This window comes from Athene noctua, chromosome 18, assembly GCF_965140245.1.
Source record: "Athene noctua chromosome 18, bAthNoc1.hap1.1, whole genome shotgun sequence".
NCBI lineage: Eukaryota > Metazoa > Chordata > Aves > Strigiformes > Strigidae > Athene > Athene noctua.
This window is the reverse complement of record NC_134054.1, coordinates 9,944,468-9,969,239: the sequence shown is the minus strand read 5'-3', so window position 1 is coordinate 9,969,239 and position 24,772 is coordinate 9,944,468. Positions and strand designations below refer to the sequence as shown.

The following is a 24,772-nucleotide window of genomic DNA, read 5'->3' as shown; positions in this document are numbered from 1 at the left end:
TTTTCCCTCCTGGTCCTGTGTTTAGCATTAGAGTCCCTCCAAGTACACCTTCCGTTAATGGAAGTTAGAATTCATTTTTCTTATCTGACAAATGTTCATCAGCCAAGTAGTTGTATCAATTTCTTCATCCTGGTCCCAGAAATATGCCCCCTTCTAGCTACAGAAATTGGAAGAGAAGGCAACTGAGCTATAGCTGAACCAAACCTATAGTTCCTGACAGCAACTCCAGAGCAACAAGTGATGCTGCAGCCTCAGAGTCACAGAAAACAGCCTTTTGTTTCTATTACAGTCTCTTCGTGGATAAGTTTAAATATAACCATAGAGAAGCTGCCTCGACAAACACAGACATACCAGTAAAAACATAACCTCTGGTTCAGCTTAACTGTGAGGAAGATCTGAAAGACGTTTCATCTCAGACAGCAGAGACCAGCCCTTGCATATGGGCTGTTGGCAGCCTGGCAAAAGCCGGGTGTGATGACGCTAGACTAGATGATGCTGGGCCCTAGACATGGAGCAGGGAACAGCAGGTGCAGATCTGCTCTAGGAGGCAAGATACCTTCTTCAATTCACATAACATTTTTTTCAGAATGCCACAGGGAAAACTCCCAGCTTTAGGATAAACATACAGCTCTCCAATAAAGCTCATGAGTGTGGGCAAAGTTGTGACAATATTAGCATTATCAAGACCTTTCTGAGTTGCCATCACATTGATTTTCTACTGCTTTTGGGTGATGTTCACATTTATACAAGGAATGCAGGAGAGTGGCACATACATACATCCCATAGTTGCCTTTAAAATAAGATCAGTTATAATTGCCAGGTAATTCCACACTGGCAAAAGAACAGATATTCTTTGCTATAGCAAGAGCAGTCCTTTGTGACTACAAAGGGACAGCCCAGATGAGGCCTTTCAATGGAGTCCCACCAAGGCATTGCCAACTCCAGGCTCATAGAGGGTCTGGGCTCCCTACCTCACTCCTGAGGTACTGTGTAGAATTGAACAGAGGACCAATTTTTGCCCCATTGTTAGTTCTCTGTAATCACAAGCTGAGAAGAATAATTTTGTACAAGCTCCTTGATTTAGATCAACCCAAAAGGGACAAGAATACTTTTTTTTTGCTTTTTAAAGAAACGTCTGCCAGAGCCAACAGAGTGCATGTTTCATAAATCAACTTCTTTCCCAAGTGTAAAATCTCCAACTGCTCATCCTCTGTCTTTTATCCTAATTAAATAGTGATGTGAAGTAATCAGCAGTATTGTCAATGGCCCTGGTGCTGCACAGATACTTCTGAATATACAGTATTAGAAAGAAACGAAGCCATCAAGCAGCTGAACCAAGACTGGCAGCGCAGGCTGGAAACATCCATGCAGAACCAAGACACCCCATGAATGCAGGGCAGGCCCAGCTAGGGGTCTGCAGTGCCCCATGTCCTCTAAAGAACAGGTCACGGGAGGGCCAATCCCTGTGCTAAATGTGACGTGGCTTTCTCTACCATTTCAGCAGGGAGTAAACTACCTCCAGTTACATTTCACATTCTGTTTCCATAATCTGGTCAAATTAAAATACTGAACTACTCTTAAACACTGATCCCTGCCCTTGACACTCACCTCTCCCTTCTAATTAATCATGTTCAATATGGAAGTGTTTAGATGCCATGAGAAAAGAGGTCCTGTGAGGCAGAGAGTTGTCAGCAGGGGGAAGCTTTTGGACCCCATGTCATCTAAAAAGCAGTTACAGATGGTGAATTACCTCAGGAAACAGAAACGCGTGTGGTCCATGTGGTTCTTGTTACCCACTGGCTCTTGTGGAAGCAGCTGGAGTGCGAAGGCAGCCCCAGCCTTCTGGAAATCAGAAGCTGGGGAAAGGATGTTGTGCCTCCCTGAGTGGACCCGCACAAGCCAGTCCCAGGGAGCCATGCTAAGGGAGGTGAGCTAAGAGCCGATAAGGGAGGATGTCCTAACGCAGTTTGAGGTCCTGGGAGCTGTTTCAGGAAAGTCCTTCCTTGAGTATCAGTTCCCTCATAAGAAAGAAGGCATTGCACATAAAGGTGAGTCTATACAGAATGCAAGTATCTATGTCAGACTAAATATGAACGTTTGGTACAGTAAATATTATACACTCTGAATAGTATTGGTTTGTTCCCTTTCCCGTCACTTCCTTCTAAAAGAAAGTGGTCCTGTACTCCCAGGGAGAGGCAAAGGAAGAGCCCACATGACAGACACTATACAAATACAATCAAGAGAGACTGTCTCTTCCTGTAAAGGTTTTTGATCTAATGAGACTACATACAAGCTAGAGGAAAAGCTCAGCAGCACAGCAAGTAATGCCCTGGCTCTAAGTCAGGAAACATCTGACGATTTTATTCATGGGGAAAAAACAGTAATCTTCAATAACTGCAGAGAAAGTGCTCCAGGTCTTTCCCCAGATTTTGCTTCACGAAGCACATGGGTCAGTGTTATTCAGTACATTTCACTGCTAAAACTTTTCTTTGCAGACCAGCAGGGTATCAGTCACTCTTGGCAGGGCATCTTCTGCAGTATCCAAGTACAAACTCTTTCCCCTTTGATTCAAGTACCATGACATGACACAGGATGTATTCTGATAGTAAAATTTTGTCATGGTGCAATAATCTGAGAAGTCTTACTCAGAGTTTCTTCACAGGCAAGGAATCGGACTAGGCAACAGGTGAAAACTCTTAATTCACTGCACAAAACTCCCTTTTATAATTCCTCTGTAATATCTCACTGTTGGATTGGCTGAGACAAACAGATTTTAAGTGCAGTTTCAAAAAGCAGTGCAAATAGCCAGTGATTTACTCTTTCACTTAACTGACAGCTTCCCAGATGAGAAACCTGTGGCAGCTCCTGTGGCTAGATAACCCTGCAAAGAACAATTCATAAAGGGATGTTTGTTGATCCTTGTGCTGAAGAGTTCAAAGGTAAACAAATATTTATGAAAGGCAGTATTTCCACAGGGTTAAGAATCTTTCTCCTTGGAAACATCTGTGCAAGTTAATTTTAAAAACCCAAGAATTTAACAAAGTAAAGACTGTTGGTTTAAGCTAAGGTTTTCACAAACTCTTAAAGCCCAAATCCCATGTTGATGTAGGGTACATTGGTTACCAGTCTTGAGCCCCTAGGTTTTTGCAGTACATATCTGTGTAGGAAATGTCCCACTGGAAGGGGAGGGAGAACACCATCAAGGTTCTTAGCTTCTCTTCAAGACACACACTCTGTGCTCCTGGAGATAAACAAGCAAAAGCAAAGCCATAGAACACAGGTAGAAAATGCATGGATCCAGAGCTTTGAAAAAGTGTGTACAAGATACACAGACAGGAAAGGCCTTTTCTGGGAGTGGAGGAAGAGAGTTGCATTATTTTATGGGCAGGACTGATGTTACTTGGACAAGGCCTAGAGATTCCAGAACAGTGGACTCGGCATCCTCAGAATTTAACATTTCTGGGTTGTTGCTGATAAGCTGATCACAAAAAGGACAAAAGGATAAGCTGAACACAAAAGGACAAAAAGGATCACAAATTACCCATTATCATATTGGGTTCTATTTTGTTATCATGCATAGATTAAGAAGGAAAAAAACCCAAAGAAACAAAGAAGGAGCACTTATCTTTCACTTTATGCACAGACTTCATATATGTCAGACCAAATTCTGAAATTCCTACTTGAAGTTTACTGATAGAGATTTAACCACAGTAAAGACTTTTAATTCAATTAGTATTATGAGATTTGGTCTAGAGGTTGTTATGGTGCACGGGATCCTTTAGAATAACTGGAGGTATTAGAAGCATTTGCAGAAAACCCAGTCTCCGTAAGTAGCATGAGAAGAGTAAGAGAAACTATTCTAATTACAGTTCAGACTTTTCACAATTGTTTTTGCTTTAATCTCCCAAACCTTAACTTCCTTACTGTTGCCGTAGATTTGCTTTCCTCTGATTTTTGAGAATTCATCTCCCCCTCCCTTTCTTCCTCATTCCTCACTGCACTCCTACATATACATTTTAGGTAAGTTGTCTTTGCATACCTATCTCCTCGGTGTGCAAAGCTCAGTTTTGCACACACACTCTGCTCAGAGGCAGTTCTGCACTGTGAATGGATGAAGGGAAAGTAGGACGTCAGTTCTTCATTCAGTCTTTGATGTAAGCTCTCTTGTAAAATGCACTGAGAGAAAACTTCATTGAACACACTGCAATAATAACCCATCTATGAAATATTCTGAGGAATGTAACAAGAAACCAGTGGAGCAAAGATCCCAAGAAATACACTATTCTAAAATGTAGAGATTCAGTCAAAAACCTTTTAGATATATAAATATGACAAGTCATTTTAAATTCTGAAACTCTAAAAGACAAAAGAGGACCCTGGCGAAGGTGAAGCTGTAAGAGTTCAAGGACACATATATATGGAAAAAGTTCCTACTGTAACAGTCTTAAAAGCTTACAAGATGGGAAAAAACCCAACTCGGCAGGTACATAGTGTTGGTTTCTTCCCTTTCCCATCTCTTTCAAAAGGAAATGGTCCTGTCCTCCCAGAGAACATGTTTCTTTCATGCTCTTAGGCTGATTTTCACCATCTAAGAATCTGACCAACATTTCTTAGTGGTTCCTCAACACCCCTCCCCGTTCTGGACAGGCTCCCATCTTCCATGCACTAGACTTTTCCATGAGTGTGTCTTAGGGCACTGTAACCATATGGTGCACCTCCTGATGAAAGATACATGCCCCAGTTACCCCAACAAATCTCCCTCAATGACATTAGCCTTCAAGGACACAGTAATGAAAAACTCATTGGAGCAACAAACAGCAGTATTTTTCTCTACATACATATGCCCGTAATAAACAGAGAACAGTTACCAGTATCAGAAACTTCTTGTGGAGAATACAAAAACACTTTAGGTTCTGTCTATTACTCTGTCTGTAACCAAAACAAGGCAAACATCCTCCCTACTGCTGGAAGAAGGTGGTAGCATATTCAGTACATGTAAATTGAGTAACTCCCCCCATTTTAAATCAGATCAGGCTTTGTACACAATGTTATGAATAAATTTCTACCATGGCAAGAAAGTATTGCACTACTCTATAAGAATAGCTGGCCAAAACTCCCCAATACATTTACACCATATTTATGTATTTGGGATGAATATATCAAAGAGAGCAGAGCCTGGAAACTTTCTCTCCTCCAGTCATCCTGCTTTGGCTCTACATGGTGCTATACAAACACATACTGAGAAAGCCTTTGCCCCAAACAATATGCTGAGTGACCGCAGAAAGGTAACAAATAAACAGGATTCACACTAGAGATGTCTCCTTGCAGGCCAATGAGTCTCTCGGAAAGCCAGTCACAGTCCTATTTACACAGGCTGGCAAAAGCTCCAAGGAACCACCCTTTTTGATATGCCTTTTTTACCTTACTGTGTCTGCTTTAATGCATTCCCTTACCAAATTCTTCCTAGTGGTGGTGGTTTCAGACTAGGCTGCCAGGTTCACACTGTCAGCCCAAAACGCTCATCAGCATTTGCATCAGCTCTGAATCAACACTGCCATGGCTACGTTATTATTTCAACTTAACCTTCCTAGTAGCTTATCATAATGCCAAGTACCAAAACAAGCCTGGGATTCAGCGTACACGTCCACCTAAACAGGCTACTCTATCTCATGGCCTATTCCCCAACTGATACTGGAGTCAGCTGGTTAATTACAGTAACAGTCTGGGTAAAAAGGTGAACCAAATAAAAAACCTCCTAATTAACAAGGCCTCTCAGGGGCCTAATTAATTTTGCCTTTCTGTAAACTTAGAAAATGTAACAAATCACAGTTTCTTTCCCATTTCTCATCTTTTTAGACCATATCTCTTGGAGCAAAGACTGGTTTACTCTACTTCTAAACACTGCCTGGCAGGCAGGAGTCCCCATACCTGGTGGCACTGCCCCACCAGTGCACACTCGGCTCCAAAACTGGTTCAGGCTCTGCAAGGACCATGTCGAATGGAAAGAAATGATCTCTCTGTTCCACTGAGCGTAGGATGAACTTCAACAGCCTCTTCTTGGCATGTAGTCACTCAACAGAAGCTGCATTTCTCTGCATCCTTATTCTGGACAGAGCCTCTGTGTCCCTGATTGAAAGAAGGTCAAACAGACCATATCTCTTCTTAATTTTTATTCGTAATTTCATGCTGTTATTTCAGCTGTTGGAGGCAGTGTAGCACAACTCCCTCAGGAGTAATTCCTAGATACTCTCTTGTAGGCTGGCCTACTTTTTCTTCCTGTTCAGTTACAAATTCTTATCACAGCCCAGATGTGTGCCAGTACTGGAAAAGCCTGCCTCCATCCAGACAAATGTATTATCTACTGCAGCATGTTAAAAGAATTAAATAATAATAAAGAAAAATTTAAAATCACATTTTGATTCTTCTCCAGCTTCTAAAAATAGACAACATAATCAAGATCTAATTTTTAGCACTATGAGCCCAGCTGAATACGATGGTTTAATTTTAAACATTTCCATTGCCTCTGATAAGGGACAGTGCCACAGCCCGCCCTGTGCAGCACTCTGCTGTGGTAGTTCCCCACCATGGGCTGCAGGTCTCAACGCTGCTGGGAAAACCTAGTGGGGGGAGACACTCAGAGGGGTAGGCCAAAGTCCACGTGGTTTTGTGGGGATTTTGGACATTGCAAGGGCTGGGTGTGAAATGCAAGAAGAAGGAAGTGGAAAAGGTGTCCTAGAGCTTTCATAACTAGGAAAAGTACCGGGCAATTTCATGAGTGGCATGGGTCACTTTGGTGGCAATTCCTGAGGCTACTTAAATCACGTATTTGAACCCTAAAATATTGTGCGCAGTATAGTGGCAGCTGTGTGACAGAAATGATTCCTGTAAGATTTCATCTATGGAGGAATTTTTTATGTAAGTGGGAAAATTCCTAGCAGTATGTGCAGCTCTTGTTTTGAAAAATATGAGAAGCTGCCTCCAAAAAATTACACTGATCTCAGTTTGGTCAGAGAGGCTAGAAGGCAGAAAAGCAGCAGTCAAATCTTTTATGTTTGCTTGTGCAATGAGGGATTTTGCTGTCTTTGTTTAGCTAGAACATCTCTTTGTGGTTGACTTTCTCTCTACAGTTTTGTAATAACCTGGAATCTTGGCTTTGTCAACCAGCTTTTACAGGTCTACACAGAACTTTCTTCTGACCAAAAAAACCCCCAGAAACCTACTTAAACCAATGCTTTTTACTAAAAAAAAAAAAAAAAAAAAAAAAAAAATTTAAAAAAATCTTGTATTTCAATTTCAGAGCCTTCCCGCTGAAAATATTCCAAGAATACCACTCTGTCCCAAAATCCTCCATAAATGCAGAACAAATTTCCCTAAGCAGCAAGGAGAAAAGATATGAAGCAGAATAGGAAATAAAAAAATAAAACCAAAGAGCGAGCCAATTTCAAGTTTATGACCTGGAAGGCAAAGACATCCTCATCTTGTCACACGAGTGTCAAGAAACTCCCTGAACACTACATGCACTGCTTCTTATGTAGCTACTTTTATTACAGACATTTTGGTATTCCCCAAAGGCCATATATCAGAGTCGAGATATGTTCACCACCCTCTGACCGAGCAGTTGTATTTTTTTCACAGGAGTACAGTACACAGTGAGTGCTGTCATAATATTTTTTTTCCTTATGTTGTTAAGACTGCTGTATTCAAGACACACCACAAATTAAAGGGAACAGATTTTCAGTATGGCAAACAAAAGGCAAAAAAGACTAAACCACAAAGCCAGACTTACCTGAAGTATTAAATCAATAGGCATGTGACTTCCTCGATAGAAAGAGACCAACTTTTAGCTCTCAATCGTTTCACAGCCTCTACCAAATGACTAAGCCACAGCTTAAATCGGTTTATCCATGGAGAGACAAGGATGGGAGGAATATTTTGCCATGGCAACTGACAATTCCAGAAAAACCACCCCCAAAACTGTGCTCAGTCAGAAAATCAGCAGATTAAAAGCTTGAAGATAATGCCTCAGAAAGAAAAAATAGGGATGAGACAGAAAATGTCTGTTAAAGAGAGGTTCTGTCAAAGAGATAGGTAACAGACTTTCAAATGGTAAAGCTTTTGAATGCTATACAACACTACCTGGGCCACAGAACAGAAAATAAATACTCAAAAAAGAGTCATGGATAACAACAGTGCATGAGGTGACTTTCCTGGAGATGCCTGGAAGGACACTATGGTTGGAACTTCATCACTCTCACTGAGTCACAGCAAGGATGGCTGAACCAAGCAGTCATACTTCCACCTGTTTCAAACCACTCAGCCAAATATAGCCCTAAGAAATGGTAAATTTTGACTCAGACAAGTCTCTGTGGGAAGTGAATAATATTTGATCCCTCACTGATTTAAGTGTCTATTACAGGAGGCCAGTAGTTCACCAGCAAGAGCAGGTGCTTAAAATTTAAAGAGCTAACTGGCAGAATTTTCACAGAAACACTGACATACACCTATTCAGCCCAGTTTCCTAACCCCAAAACCATGGCACTATCTGAATAAACACGGCTGCACTGAGGTACTCCATTCCGAGGGCTACAGAAAGTCAAGCAACATCTCTATCAGGTCACACCTCAGCCCTGAGCAGTCTCCTGCTGGCCTCAGACAGTGAGATTGCATCTGGGGCGTTGTGGCAAAAACTGGGTGGGAAAACATTTCTTCCAGTCTGGGAGCTCTTAGATTTCAAAGTATTTTCTTGGCCCAGCTCAGGATGAGATGGTCAAAACCTCGGATTTTTTTCAAACGAAAATCCAAAACACATTTTGAGAAAGGGAAGAAATATTTTTTGACTGGGCCAGAGTGATTCACTTCTTTTGTATTATTTTATGCGTGTTTCATACAAAAGCAAAAACAAGTCAGGGAAAAAGTAATTTCCCCTTTAAAAATGTCAGCGTGTGGTGTTCTACCAAATCAAAAATTCAAACTGGTTTTGAAAAAGAAAATAATCCTCAATCTCTTTTATGGCTGTTTTTTGGAGGAGTCAGCATTTATTTTGTTGGAAGATGCCTACCTTGCTCTAAGTGCAAAACTGCTCATTCTCTGTACAGCATTTCTTCAGGGCAGCATTTTGTAATCAGCTTGAGCAGCCAGAGAGGTAGATTATTTTTATGCAGGTGTTTTGTACCAAGGACACTTATTTTTGCATGTATGCACAAACATAAAAAAATATAATTCAGAATATTGCCAGGTGAAAGCAGGCAATTTCCATGTAAATTAGTCCCAAATGGGGGCACGCTGTGTTCTTCATTGCTCTTGGTAATTGTTCACTGGGGGTTCCTCGGCAGTTGTAGTTAATGTTGCTTTCTGATGCTTGGAAAAAAATAGGAAAAGAGTGAATTGCTGAGTGTTGCCCTTAGAGGTTACAATAAAATTCTCACTGTGCCGTGTGTTGCCTGTGTATAATCCTGCTTAGTCCTACCTAGGAACATGGAGTTTTTTCTCTCTGTAACTGCATGGCTGTGCTTTATCACTCTTTTCTACACCCCCCCCCCCCCCCCATGAGGGATTCAGGCAACAACCACCTCAGAACAACCCAAGGTGTTGACCTAACTCTTGACAGGGTCTAAGGGGTCTAAGAAGTTTTTCTACGGATTTCAGCTGGGATCAGTCCTTAGCCTGGGCCTCCCAAAGGGCCACCCCCGGAGATGTTGAGTGTGCTCATTTCCCAGGGGATACAGCAGCAGCTGAGGGGAAGGAGAATCTGGCAGATTTAGGAGCACCAAATATAAAACAGACTTCTAGATTAGACCAGGGAAACCAGAGAAGCTTCTTGATTCCCTTGGCTTACCCAAGAGAGAGGCCTCAGCCAGAACATTCCCTAGTTGGAAGTACTGGGGGACATGCATGTCCCAGGTTTTGACTATTGCAAAAATGAATATGCAACCTCTTTCCCAGCTTCTTGAGGAAAGACGTTAGGATGAGCTGCTCATAATCAGTGTGGGTCCTGCAGTGACAGCAGGACAGAAGAGCCCACCAGCAGCTTGGTAAGGGAAGCAATTTGCAAACACACACTGCACTGATCGCTGCGCAGCATAAACACCCCAAGAGTCTCAAGCACAGGGAGGGAAGTCTTCACACGTGAAGCAGACACTGAGCATCTGCAGGGCTGAAAACACAATGGGAGCCAAGAATCACTGAGAGACTGTGGTGGTGGAGAAAACTGCAGGCTGATAAGAAACAGAAAACAAAAAAGCTTCAATTTGCTGTGTTTAATATTGCTTCTCCTTCCCACGCAGTCTGCTTTCTTCTCTTTGCTATCAGTTGGAAGGGTATTTCCAACTTAACTTCTTAGCTGCTTTGCCTCTGCTAAGACAGAAGTGCCTCTGCTAACACTACCACAGAAAGCAGGAGGATGTGTTTCACATTAACAGTTAGGCAACACCTGTGTTTAACATTAGGAAAAACAGTATGAAGAAAATCCTCCTGACAAATGAGGTCACTTCGACCAAGAACACTGATTACTTGATTGTCAATGTGGAGTCGCTTCAAAACACAGCATATAGGAGATGAAAAATACAAAAAATTCTAGTCATAGACTCTCCAGAGTTTCCCCACCAGATCTGATATCTTTCACTCAAACTTTGCTTCAGCTTCCAGAAGAGTTAGCTCAGCACAGACCCAGAGCAAACTATGTGGGAAAACATTTTCTTAGGGGCTCAGTGCTGCCCAGTCTGTACAAAACATAAATATGTGTCAACAGTCAAGCTCTGAAGGATGCGTGGTGCTATCTTTAGTAAAGATCTGCATTAACTTGTGGTGTCAGGTTAGTACTATTCCTTGACTGCCATTGTCTTTGTGGTGGACACCACCCCAACCTGAGCAGAACAGGCTTCTGGGAAACTAGAAGTGATAGGACAGATGTTTCTTGGGCTCAGGTAAGATTTGATGTCTTTGCTTGTTCCTCTCTACCGAAGTGACCCAGAGGGATTTGTTCACCAGCAAGCTAATATTGCTGCAACTGCTGGCATACCTGGTGAAAGGGATGTCCTCATTTAAAAAAAAAAAAAAAAAAAAAAGGAAAAAAAAGGCACACTTTATTTAAGATGGTAACAAGAAGAAGAAGAGAACTGGAGAACTGCAAGTTTGAGTTCAGTAAAATATTCAGTGCTTTCTGGACTTTGCTTTTCAATAAATAGCAAGAGACAGCACAATGGAGACAATAACTGCAATTCCAGGCTCACAAAGGAGACCTATGCAAATGGCCTTTCACCTTTCCTTCAGTCCAGCTGTGTCTCAGGCTGCTACATCCTTCCACAGCCTCATGAAAAACCCATTTGGATCACAGTCTTTTTCAAGTGCAGAAAGGCCCCCTCTGTTCCGACACAGGTATTAGCAGATATCCTCAAGCAGCTAGTGGGGGAAAAACTTTTTTCAGAAGCCAGTGGGAAACTCTTAATTGCTACTGAAAATATTTTCAAAGCAGCAGATCAGCTAGTAGTCCCAGCTCCATCCCAGAGGCAAACACAATTTATTTGTCATGTTTCAACAATTTTTCTGCTGTTCATACAGTGTAATTAATCACTTGGCAGGCAGGCGAACACAGAGAGGCCTGAAAAGGCAGCTCATTCTTTGAAATGCAGCAATCATCCTGTATCTTGTTAAGAGGCAGATTCACTCTCTTATTTACAGGCAAGAGCAGCAAAAAAAGGGAAAGCAGGAACTCAGTACAACAACAATTAATAAGAAACAAACAGCCTTGTTTAAAATAAGGATTCTGCTATTATTGTATCTTACAACATGCTCCTTTACTGGGTTTGCATGTATGGCACTTGGGCACTGATTTCAGACAAAAAGGCAATCACATGTAAAAATACATAGTCTGTCCCTTTACAAGCAGCTACACAAATAGGTACCCTGCTACCTGGTGGTGAGAAGCTCTAAGATACATCATTCAACCTCCTCTTCTGTCATCTAGCTGGGTGATCTAGATTCAGGCTCCCTTCAAATCTGAACTGCCAAAATACACCAGGGGAAGAGTTGAAAAATCCAGCTCCTGTTGCTGATTCCCTTCTCCCTAAATTTAGGTGCTCAGACAGAAGAGTACCTAGACCCAGGTCACTGCTTCTCAGGGCCTCCAATGCAAATCTTGGCCAGGGAGCTGCAGATGCAGCCAGCCTAATTCCCTCTGAGTCCTGTGGCTAGCTAGTGCTCCCATCTGGCTAGGTGCCCAGGAAGGCCCAGAGCCAGCCATTTGGAAATACTAGACACAGGCACTTTACTTTGTTTGAGCTGGCTGAATCTGGGTCTGGATTTTCACACACATACTTCAGCTGTGGACTTTCTGTTGGTTACCAATTCCAAAAGGCTATGCAAGGGCTCTGAAGTGTTACCAGATGCTCACCACAAAGCAAATCCTGGACACTGGACTAGGGAGACTTTTGTCTCCCTTCAAACGAGTCAAAACAAGAGTTGAGGCCATAGCAGCAAACACTGTGAAAGGAATTCAGGGTCGATAAATTGGCTTCTGGCAAACTCGAAGTATTACTATTATCTCTCTAAAGGCTGTAAGAGACAGAAATTATACTAATAAACAGCACTTGACTGAAGCAATGCCTCAGATGGAGCACAATACAGACTTTGACCACACCAACAGATTCTGAATTCATAGACAGAGGGGGCAGGTTTATTTGTAGGTCCTGGACCAGAGGGACTCTACAACTGCCAACTCCTAACTGCAATCCCACCAGCTTTCTCTGGTCCAAAGAGGAAAAAATACTCTTCGCAACATGAATCAATGCTGATGGAGATTTCCCACTGACCTGACAGTAACCAAGTGTTGCTCTTTGCTTTCTGCAAAATTCACCTTAACAGACTTGAGCTCAAAGGAAAACCTCTCTGTTCACCTGAAATACCAGTAACACAACCACTTCTTATAAACCCTTTGAAACTTTCCATGGAATGGTCTTTGCATTTTAAATGGCATATACCATACTTCTCCTTTTTTGGACAAAGTTTTTAGACATTAAAAGCTTCTCAGCTTTTCTTCTTGCTTACAGTGAAGGGGAAAAAAAAAAAAAAGCAGACCATTTAGAAAATGTCAAATGCAATGCCCCATGCTCCTGGTATCAGGGGATTTTATGTATCAATTTAAATTAATTGCATCCAGTTGGTTGTAATTAAAGGCTGGAGGCTTGGCAGTTTCTCCTTCCCCATTTGACTCGACATACATGAACAGCTGGATCAGTTTAGCACCTTACTGTGGCTCCTGCCACTTCATCCTGCTTCTTGACATTACCTTTACATTTTCAGGTTTCTGCCTTTGGGCTTCAGAAAGCTACAATAGCGGGAGTGAGCACTTGAGAGAGGAAGCAAAAGTGAAAGCAGTGGCAGTAATATGTGACAAAGATAAATCTCCCCTTCTCCTTAAATCACCTTGTGAATACAGAGACAGCATAACAATGAACCAGCTTAGTACCTGCCTTTGTGTAAGTACAGCCCCTTGGGTGGAATAAAAAAGATGCATTCCCTTTTAAAATATCTATTTGTGCCATCACAGCAGATGTATCCTTCTGCTGCTTGAGAATTTGACTGCACCTGAGAATTAGACAGACATGGAAAGGATATACTGGGATGAAAATCAGATCAGACAGGCAACTACCATTTGTGCCTTTGGGAGCTGCCCATAAACTTGACTACACCAGCAGATGCAAGGAGAGCTCATATGATTTCAGTACACACTTCCTTGGGAATGGGGAACAAATCTCATCAACGGTGATAACCTCAAATCCACCTGGATCTCGGTTCTCTGTTTCACCAGAACGAAAACTCCCAACTTTCTGCCAGAGATGATTCTTAAAGCAAGCGCGGAGGTTGTTCACAGCCTTTTCCCAGTCTTTAACTGACATCTAGCGAACAGTTTCTAAACTGCACCTGAAAGACCTGAAGATTGTAAATGAAACGGATCCCCTTTGGAGGGCAGCTGTGCTGAGGAGCTGTGGGATAAGCATGAGGTGGTACAACAGTGTGCACTCTTTCCTGTGCTCTCCCCGCCACGATAACTCACCTGCACCTGCGGGCAGGTGGGGAAGAACCTGGTTCTGCTCAGAGATATATATATATAAATACTGCATCGTCCCAGTTAAAGTGGGCAAGCACAGCAGCTGGACTCTACTGCAATGGTGCTGCCCACTGCAGGGACCATACAGGGTGGCTGGTGGACATCAGAAATCCTACCTGGAGTGACCAGCAACGCTTCCACCACAGCACTGCCAGATCAACTCTTTCTGAACAGGAAGGGTCACCCTCTGCTCCCTTGGTCTCTCAGAGGCACAAACCTAGAACTCAAACTCAAACTAATCATCTGGATTAGCAGCTGCAACTCCCACCCTCAGGCTCTCCTGCAGATAGGTGGCAGGAGTGGTGCAGTTTGCAGCCATCTCACAGTTTGTCTTCAAGCACTCTCCACAGCACGTCTTCAGCTGACAGCAGATGTGAAATCCCTGAGGAATAAAGACCCAACGACCAAGCCGCCTGTTTTCAAAGAGTGTCAGAACCAGTCTTGCGTAGCAACACGGGAACATCTAGTGTTTGCAGAGAACCTGCTTTCCATTTTATAACCTTTATCATCTACTGCAAAACAGGGAGTTTGGTTTATGATATCTATTAAGGTAACCAAGCAACAGCATGGCGGGTATCTATGTCATCAGTTAAAGAAAAAATAGGGCTTCAGAAACAAGCAGAGTTATGGTGGCATCCAGCCACAGCCCAGGTACTAAAACCAGCCTGTCATTTCAAGCAAAAAGAGCCAGTAAGCTCAGACAACTCTTCCTTATTAAGAAAGTTTCTGACCAAATTCTGCCGTGCTGTTTGCAGTCATGGAGGGCTCCTTCCATCTTGTAACAGACATCTTCTGCACTGAGGTGAAGGAAATGTCTCTACACTTTTTGTATGAACAGTGGAAACCATTTTGTATAACACCATGAAGTGTTGTAACACCAGCATGCTTATCACATGTCTTTCCTCAGTACACGAGTATTGTTCTCACACTTCATCACCTGGAAGGTAAAATGCTTTCCCTACTGATTTCAGCATCATTTGCAGTCTCCTAACACCAGTGACATGCAGTCCTTATCTGAATGTACAATGTACAATGCTAACTGTATCTTTAAGAATTTACATGGGTGGAGGTAATTAAAACCAAAGTAAAATGAAGGAGAGACAATTAGATGCTTAAAGGAAAACTTGACATTGTTCTGCTTGTTAGACTGCACAGACACTGTCAAATTAAGGATACAGATTAAGACCTTTAATGGTTTGAAAATATGCTATACCCACCAGCCAAAGTAGTATCAAGGTTACCAACAGTATATTGTTCACCTACAAAGTTTGACTGATCTAATTAGATACAAATCAGTGTTTTCCACTTGTGTGGTGCCAGTGAGCTTGTATGTGATGTCTCCCTTCATAGCCAAACAAATACCAAGGCTGGTAAGAGGAATGATATCCAAATCCTAAATATTCTTATACCACCTGACAGCTACCCTATGTTAAATGCAGTTTAAACCAGTACAGAAGGCTTGCTAACAGTCATGAATCTAGGAAGGAAGAGTCAACAGGCCAACTAAAACAACAGCATTTACAATGACCCAACTACAGATCACTCCAGAGGCTTCTGCAGCCCACTAACGTGAGACAGAATTAGCACCTCTCTTACCTGGTAGTAGTAATCAACATACTGTGGCTCGTAGTGTCGAGTCCCAGAGTTTTCAGGAGACAGAACATCTTTTAGTAACTCTTCACAGCCTGACAAAGAGAAATGAGCAAATGGTCAGGCTAAGAGGTTATCTTCCCAGAGGTTGCATGGACAATGGAGAAAAAACCACAGGTTTGTAGCTAATCTGTATACACAAAACCTTGAAAGCTAGCTCTGGAATGTTTAAATGGCTGTAACAAAGCTCTGCCTTCAGAGTTCTGCACAGCACATATTAAGCTTGTGGCACTTATTTAAGTGCAATTACACTAATGCTGACTCTCAGCACAGATACACTACGCTGCAATGAGACTGAAAGCTGAGCGTTGCTTGGCTTGGTGAAACTAATAGATAGAAACCCACCCCTGAGCAACCCCAGACTCTGAAGTCAAACACTGGATTTGCAGGCTTGGCATGAGCCAGTGTCTAATGCATATGAGTGTCAGTGGAGGAGCTACTTCTGATTTTCTCTGGTCTAAGTGACAAAGAGGCAATACCTACATGTCACAAATTCCACTTGAAAAAGAGCTCTGTCACAGAGCATGTGGTGTTTGGCAAGCAAATATCTATGCAATGCAACTGGAGATTTTCAGATTCTGCATTTGTGTTTGTTAACAACCACATTAACAGCTGGAAAAATCAATGCCTGTTTCCCTCAGTCCTCCGCTCATCTGAAAACCTGAGACAAATATAGAAACACTGAAATCACCAAATGCCTCATTCCCCATTAATTACCAGTGACTGCACTTGGCACGTTGAGCTGCAGACAGCAGTAATGTCATCAGGCCAGGCTATTTTAGAATAACCAGCTTACAGCCTTGGGCCTAAAGTGTGTGAAACCTTCTCGGCATGTGTTAGACATTAGCCTACTTGGAAGCTGCAGTTATCCACCAGTATTCTTCTCTTCTGTCCCATCACTAATGCAATGTATTTGGCTGTGACGTTACAAACTGATACCCACTCATGAGGCAGGTGAGCCAGAGGAAACAGTAAGGTGAGAAAAGTGTGAACTGCACAGGTTTATACTGTTAGCTGATCTTCTCTCTTCCTTCTAAAATAAAAGACTAACATCTGCAGGGGTGAAGATACCTTGTGGTTATGGAGAGGAGTCCCTTACAAAGGAGTACTTAAAAGGACAGAAAAGGTGACCAGATGGAAGCAGCCTAATATGGGGGATCAATATGTTGTTCCTGCCTCCCCCACACAGGCATGTGTCAGAGGCAGCACACGGTGAATGAAGCAACCATTAAGATGGCAGAAGTATCACATGGACAACAGGCAGCAGGACACTTTTCCATTTTCCAACTTCTGCAGCAAAGTGAGATTCTCAAGTGGCACAGAACAGAGAATAAATTAAGCTATTAATTGCACACTTCTGTGCATTTTTCTCTGATGGAGAAGTTAGTGCGTGAGAATGGTGTGTTAGTATCACTTCCCAAAGAAGAGCTCACCTGGGAATAACAATCCAAAAAAACAATTTACTGGCTGATAAAGGCAAGATGTTAATCTTGTTTGCCTAAAGAGGACATCTTTCTACATAATTTGCCCTGCCTGTGACTTCATGCTTCCCACCCAGCTATGATCCTTTCCCTTGGTTTCATCATTAAGTGTGCCAGCCTGTGCTTGCCTGAAGTTATTCCCTAGTCCTCTTTCAGAGGAGAATTCAATTTGCTGTTTGTACCTTTTGACATAAAGTAGTATGTAGAGTAATAACCAAAGTAGAATAATAACCAAAGCTTATTACTCATAAAACTGCCTTATGCCAGCACCCACTGTGAGAGTCTTTACATGTATGAACTGCTTACTTTGCTAATAGGTCTCTGCATGATATGGAGCACCAACTCATTAAAGTGAGTTATCTCCAGCAAAAAAGAAAATAAATGCCAAGTGCTACACAGTAATGGATGTAAATTAGTGTAATGAAGGAGATGTGTTTACACTGTTCTAAAAACTCCCAACTACAGTATCTTCAGCCATAATTTCAAGCCTTATTTTCCTAATTCAGTCCTATTAACAACAGTGCTGAAGACCTCTAAGCAGTCAATATTCATTTAAACCTGTTAGGGGAGAAGTTATCACCTCCCCCAACTTTCTTCTTTGGTGGGGAAAAGTCACAAAAGCTGTGAACCTTCAAAGAAGGATTTAACTGCCCAGAACAGGGAGACTCAAAAACATTTCTACCTTCTCTCTTCTTGAGATGCCAGCCAGACTGGTCTGTTAGAGTCACAAATAGCTCCCAGATCTTCAGGGTCTCAAATCTAGACTGTAGCTGTGGGTCTTTTGTGTCCCCTCTTTGCTGTTCAGTTCTTACCCAAGATTATTCCTGATCACATTCTTTTATTTTCCTTGTCCATTAAGGTGGACCTCTACACGATAGCCCCTGGCCATTTAAATTCAAGCCTATTCAGTAAAAGCACCGGGGAGAAAAGCATTGCCTCCTTTGTACCTAACCTACTCCGGGCAGCCCCCACTTCTTCATGAGGGCCACCTGGCACAGGCTTTTATGTCTTGATCCAGGACCACAGGAGCTGATCAAGCATTTGACCCATTTCCAGAACATCACCAGGCATTTAAACCAATTTGTTTACCTAGTTGCACAGATTAAAATGGCAAATTAAGCCAAATCTTGCTTTTTTTAAAGTCACAGGCCAAGTTTTCATTGGCACTGACAGACTCAGGATGTAGGTTCATCTGAGACTGTCTTCTTCTGCAAAGGTGACTTTTTGGTGGGAAGATGTCTGAGTGTGGACGGAGTGTGCAGCAACCAGTGTCCCCGGGAGAGGTTTGCTTAGCATGCAAGCTGCCATGACAGCTTGGATTTTGTTCACCATGTGGGGAAGATCCGCATGTTGTTATACTCCATAAAAAAGGGAAGAAAAGGAGGAAATGCTGGGAGGCCATCTTCCTCTGAGATCCTTTGAGATCACATCATTGCTACCCTGCAAACATATGAACCTGTTCCAACATCCACCAAATCAATGGAAAGATGGCCAGTGGCTTCATGAATCTTAGGATTGTGCCACTGGTTTTATTCCTGTTAAGAACTGTGTTTAAAGAATAAATTCTCTGTTGCTCTTTTTCTCTGTGAAGACACAAATCAGAATCTCTTAACTCTGAAGGACTCTGGTACCGGTCTTTTCTTCGGGCCATCCCTTATCACCAGGAGGGTGGGTTTTGGCACACTGTTGGGAAATGCCTCAGCTTTCGACTTGGTGTTTTCCTGCAACAGTGCTAACATATCTCACCTTTTGCTCCCCTTATCTAAATGATAACTTGAATTTTTCAAGTACTTCAAGAGGTTTACACAAGGGGCTTAATATAAAGGAGAGATACTAGAGTGTCCCGAATACCATGCGTATGACTTATTACCAGAATATATTTTGGTTTGCAGCCTGGGAAATGCCAGTGAGCTAGATTAGTGTGTCACAGTCCAGACAGAAAACAATGAAAAAACAAAGTTTACTCTGGCAAATCTCAATATGGAAATATGAAGGTACTGGACAACAGTTTGTACAGCGAGCAGTCTAGTCTGGCACAGATGGTGCTCTCTGCTACCAGTACCCCTCCTGAGAATAAACATGCTTGCTGAGCCTTGCAGAACTGCCATGATGGATATTTCAAGCTGTGCAGCAGTATGTGCCCAAGGCTAGAATCTGTCTATAAATAACCCACTGCAAATAAGCTGAGGAATACTTCCTGGCTACTTTAAGGACCTCCTGCACTAAGATGTCCCATTATTGCTAGAACTTAATTTTCCAGGAAATGGTAAAACCAAAAGCCACTTACATGGCTGATTAGAGATATCTCATTTGGATGTCTACTTGTATCATAAGATATTAATATGCTGGACGTTCTCTTTTCCTTACTACAGTTAGGAAAATTTCCTGATCTACATTTCAGGGCAGCACTTGGCAAGGAGACTGAGCTGCACTGCAATCATCGTGAGGCAGTAGACAGAGGCAAAGAGCTAACCCAGTAATAGTTTCAAATCCTTGTGTATTTACTGCTGCAGCTCTGCAAAATTATGCCTTCTAGGGAGGAACACTGCTGAAGGGCTGTGCATTATATCACAGAATCATCTAGGTTGGAACAGATCTTGAAGATCATCTAGTCCAGCCATTAACCTAACGTTGACAGTTCCCAACTCCACCATATCCCTCAGCGCCATGTTGACTCTACTCTTAAACCCCTCCAGGGATAGGGACTCCCCCCCTGACCTGGGCAGCCACTCCAACACCCAACAACCCGTTCTGTGACGAAATGCTTCCTAATATCTAGTCTAAGCCTTCCCTGGCTCAACTTGAGGCCATTCCCTCTTGTCCTGTCGCTTGTTACTTGGTTGAAGAGACTCATCCCCCCTCTCTGCACCCTCCTGTCAGGGAGCTGTAGAGGGCGATGAGGTCTCCCCTCAGCCTCCTCTTCTCCAGACTAAACCCCCCCAGTTCCCTCAGCCGCTCCCGAGTCATTCAATGGCCTTTTTGGGGTGAGGGGCACAAAACTGAACCAACTCACTGAGGGGCAGCCTCACCAGTGCTGAGCACAGGGGTAAGATCCCTTCCCTGTCCCTGCTGGCCACGCCAGTGCTGACACAAGCCAGGATGCCATTGGCCTTCTTGGCCACCTGGGCACACTGCTGGCTCCTGTTCAGCCGGCTGTCAATCACCCCCCCAGGTCCCTCTCTGACTGGCAGCTCTCCAGCCACTCCTCCCCAAGCCTGTAGCGCTGCTGGGGGTTGTTGTGACCCAAGAGCAGCCCGTGGCATTTGGCCTTATTGAAACTCCCCCAGTTGGGCTCACCCCATGGCTCCAGCCTGTCCAGGTCTCTCTGCAGAGCCTCCCTGCCCTCGAGCAGATCAACACTCCCACCCAACTGGGTGTCATCTGCAAACTTACTGAGGGTGCACTCAATCCCCTCGTCTAGATCATCAATAAAGACGTTAAACAGGAGTGAAGCCAATACCGAACCCATGACCGGCCACCAACCAGATTTAACTCCGTTCACCACAACTCTTTGGGCCCAGCCATCCAGACAGTTTTTCATCCAGCAAAGCGTGTGCCCATCCAAGCCTTGAGCAGCCAGTTTCACCAGGAGAATGCTGTGGGAAACAGTGTCAAAAGCCTTACTGAAGTCAAGGTAAACAACATCCACAGCCTTTCCCTCATCCAATAAGCAGGTCGCCCTGTCGTAGAAGGAGATCAGGTTATACATCACTGTGCAGGGTGACACAGATCAGGGACAATCTTGTATCTGGAGAAAGAATTTAACTATCAGATCCCAAAATGAGAGTGGCCAGAAGCTACTGAATTTTCTTTTCTGGTTAAAGACACCTGATAAGCCAGCACAGAGGCAGCTTCTCTGTGCCACTGAGAAGACTGTTGGACACACAGACATGTATGAGTTCTTGTTTAACAAAGAACTGAGTCACTCTCTAGTCTGGTCTGTCAAAATTATCTGAGTTAAAAACTATTTATCCTAATATTAAAAATGCATACGCAAACACAATTCAATTAACCAGAACTGGGTTAGGGAGTAGCATATGAGCTTGGAATTATTTGCACTTTACAGGGCAAAGTGAGGTAAAATGGAAAGTGACCTGTCCCTGGTCAGGAAGCTGCTGCAGAACAAGAATTCTAAGTAGTACCAAAACCATTGGGTCATTTACCCTTTCTTTTTGTGAAAATAAATAGCTAAGATTTTTCCTTTTGTGAAAATACCTAAGACTCGTAAACTCTCAAAACACAGTTCTGGCTGTCCAGAGGCAGGACAGGATCATCTTTACTCCTAAGCAAAGATGATGAAAGTATTTTACAAGTCACCGAAGGGGAAGACCTGAACCTTTAACTTTTTCAGTTCACTCAGGATGCCAGACACAACTTCTCTTACCAGATAATTTTACAAATTTACCTTCAGTTTCACTTAATAAACACAATCGTAGCAAAGTGATTTCCTGCAGATGCTCCAAGAAGGAGATTTAACCCATACGGCACCAGGCAATTTTCACAGGCAATTAAGCAATTTTAATATAGGAAATCAAATCTGGTTGCCTAATTGAATGTAGTCGGTTCCTGGCATTTTTCCTAAAAGCAATAGCTTTTTACTTTATCCACCCTTGAATCTTTAATGGTATAGTAGACTCATTTATGGTTTCAGGCTGTATTTAGTAAAATTTAGTTGAGTCTCAGAAAACTCTGAAGTACTTTTAAGAGAACCAACTTCAGTTCATTAAACAGCTATAGTGTAATTTACAACAGGAGAGCTCAGCTCTTCACATTTATGTGACAGCCCTCCTTGGAGCCATCCCAAGTACCACTCTTGTCAATAACTTATTCTTAAAAGAATGGATAGATTCATCAAATCATCTCCAGTTACACTGTGAAGTTTGAGATCTATAGCTACAAGCCTAAATGGGTTCATCAAGCCTGAGGTTTTCTGCAGTGCTTCACTGAAATTCCTGTGCCAGTGCAGCTGTCTTAGGTATTGGTATACATCACAAATACTGGTGCCTGGCAAATAAAGATAAACTTTTACATGACTGCAACATTTTAATCTCTTATTCCAAATTGGATCTTCCGGGCAAAGCTGGTACAATACCATTCTGAGGTAAGGGACTGCAAATTAGATTTTAAAGTTTATTAAAAGAGGCGGTCCAAACTTGGCACTGATTTTGGGAGAAATATGTATGTTTGGAGCATCTGAATGAAACTATAAAAGCAAAGTAAAGAAAATAAATCTCCAGTGAAGCAGAAGGCCAGAAATATTCTGCTTTGGAAAACTTTGCAAGAAAAAACCCCATCAAATCTCATATTATATTATTTTCATATTCTTTAACAGTCCAGATAATCTGTCTCAGTCTGAACTACCAGAACAGCCAACTTCCCTTTTTGAATATTTCTTTAAAGCTTTGGGCAAATCTGTATTCTTGAAATTTTCATCAAAATTGCTAGGAACTCATGGGGAAACATATCTACTTTTTAACTTCAATCTGCTCACATTAAGACTTCTTCTAGAAGCTTTCCAGCCAACTGCAGTTATTAGATGCCTAAAGATCCAGGGAAGCACAGGGGTGGATTTTTGAAGGCACATAATGGTCTGTGTTACTATTCTGAAGATTTAAAGGTTTCTATTGCTGCAGGTGGGGAAGTGTATAAATTCACAACTGTGCTGCTTCTGCACTGTTAATGAATATGAAGGAGCTCCTACAACTCCCTGTTTTCAAATATAATATAAGAGCATAATTTAAACGTCCTTAAAACTTCTACAAGATGAGGAAAATACTCGCTTACTCCAGAAGAAAAACAGGCCGTATGATTTCATCTGAAAAAAATTATTCTGCTAGAGCACAAAGATTGCAGAAGTGCTCTGTGCTAACGTGGCTCAGTTTCTCCCATTATGAAAGCCATTACTGTCCAATTAGTACACAGTGGTCAGAGTTGTTTTCATGGTTAAAATAAGCTATAAAGTCAGACTACATTTGCATTTATCTTTTAATTCTATGATATATTAATTCGTATTCGTGCTGTACCCTCATTTCTGTGAGCAGCAACACCAAAGTCAGTAGGGGGAGCTCACCCTTTACTTGTCAGGGTTTGGGATTTTTTAGAGTGGAATATCAAAGCTGAGAGACTATTGGAAAGACAACAGAAATCTTAAAATAGAAGGAACAGGTCAGACTTAATTAGAGCCTGCTAAACGTACCAAGAGCCTGGTCCCACAAACACATCTGACTGTGGAACCTACCAGCCTGCACAGCACATCAGAAATAACAGTTCCACTCAAGCCTTTAAGTATTACAAGTGGCAGAAAATATTTACTGGATCAGTATAATAAATTCAGCACAGCAAAACCAGTCAGTGACTCCACTGAGCAAACAGTAATGGATCCCACGTTGACCCTGCTGAAATCAATGGGAATTCAGCCTTTGAGTGATGTTCTGGCTGCTCTCAAAGTCTCTAAGCAGTGCCACTTCTTAGGCTATACTGGCTTTGACACAGCTGCTAGGTAAGAGGGTAGAGGTGTTATTTCATGGCAATTGCTCTCCAGACAGATGCAGTTATTAGAAATAAAGCCATGCAGTGAGCAGATAGAGAGGGCAGCTTCAGCAGGAGTAAAACCTTCATGTGCTGGGATTCCAATGAAATTGCTGCAAAGCTTTAAATTTGATAGCAAGCCTGTCCCTGGCTCTGGCAGAGAATAATTTTGTGGGGAAAGCAGCCTAGACAGCAGGGGTTCAGCACAGATGCTGAGGCAAAGTCCTTTAATCCACAAAGGGCCAGCAAAAAGAAGCAAAACTTTCCATAAACGGAAAGCACCCTGACTGTCCAGTATTCTACCCCAGAGACACAGTAGGAATGAATTTCTCCAACACACTTCTCCCCTCTAGCATAGATACTTCCACTTGAAAAAAATCCTCTCCATCACTTCCAAAGGTCCCTGCTGTTAGTGAGACTCCTCAGCACATCCTTCCCCACAGCTCCTGCTACTCAGCAGCTGAAGATTAATTGTCTTTTTCACCTGATAGTCCCAGCAGCTGCTGTGAAGGTACATGATTCGTATGTCATGAGGTTTATCCAGCTCACAGCACTAAGGAGGAGACAAGGCTTGATGTCCACTTGTAAAGGAACACAACACTTTTCATTTGTACCGTGCAAGAGTGAACAATGCCCTGATTTCTGGAGGAGGGAGGCCAAACTGCAGAGTTTAGATCCAGGGTTTGGGGTTTCTCCTTGCAGCAAGAGCTGCTACCAGCCAGTTACAGAGCAGACATTGAACACTCCAATGTTTGGGATTTTTTTCAGTTCCAACATTTAGTTTTTTGCTAAGATCCATACCTGGATCTGAAATGTTTAAATCAACATCATCAGAGGTCAGTTCTTTACCACTGAGATTTGAATCTGTTGTTCTTTAAACACATTCAAGGCACCGAACTACCGAAAAAACCTTGACACCATATCACTCTGTGCAGCAAAAAATTTCTTCAGCATACTATAAAGGCAAGCATCTATGAGACAAATTAATCTGATGTCTCATAAATAAGAA

At 42.5% G+C, this 24,772-nt stretch overlaps 1 protein-coding gene across 4 annotated transcripts in view; it reads right to left on the bottom strand.

Annotated features, from left to right (window-relative positions):
* Positions 1–24,772, bottom strand: part of RAB11FIP4 (RAB11 family interacting protein 4) — a 132,711-nt gene that overhangs the window by 60,743 nt on the left and 47,196 nt on the right. For all 4 annotated transcript variants that reach the window (XR_012634750.1, XM_074921869.1, XM_074921871.1 and 1 more), the window contains exon 3: positions 15,701–15,789. Coding sequence is in view for 3 of the 4 variants with exons in the window: in XM_074921869.1 (XP_074777970.1) it covers positions 15,701–15,789 (89 nt within the window). In the remaining variant the exon portion in view is untranslated. The remainder of the gene's footprint in view (positions 1–15,700; positions 15,790–24,772) is intronic.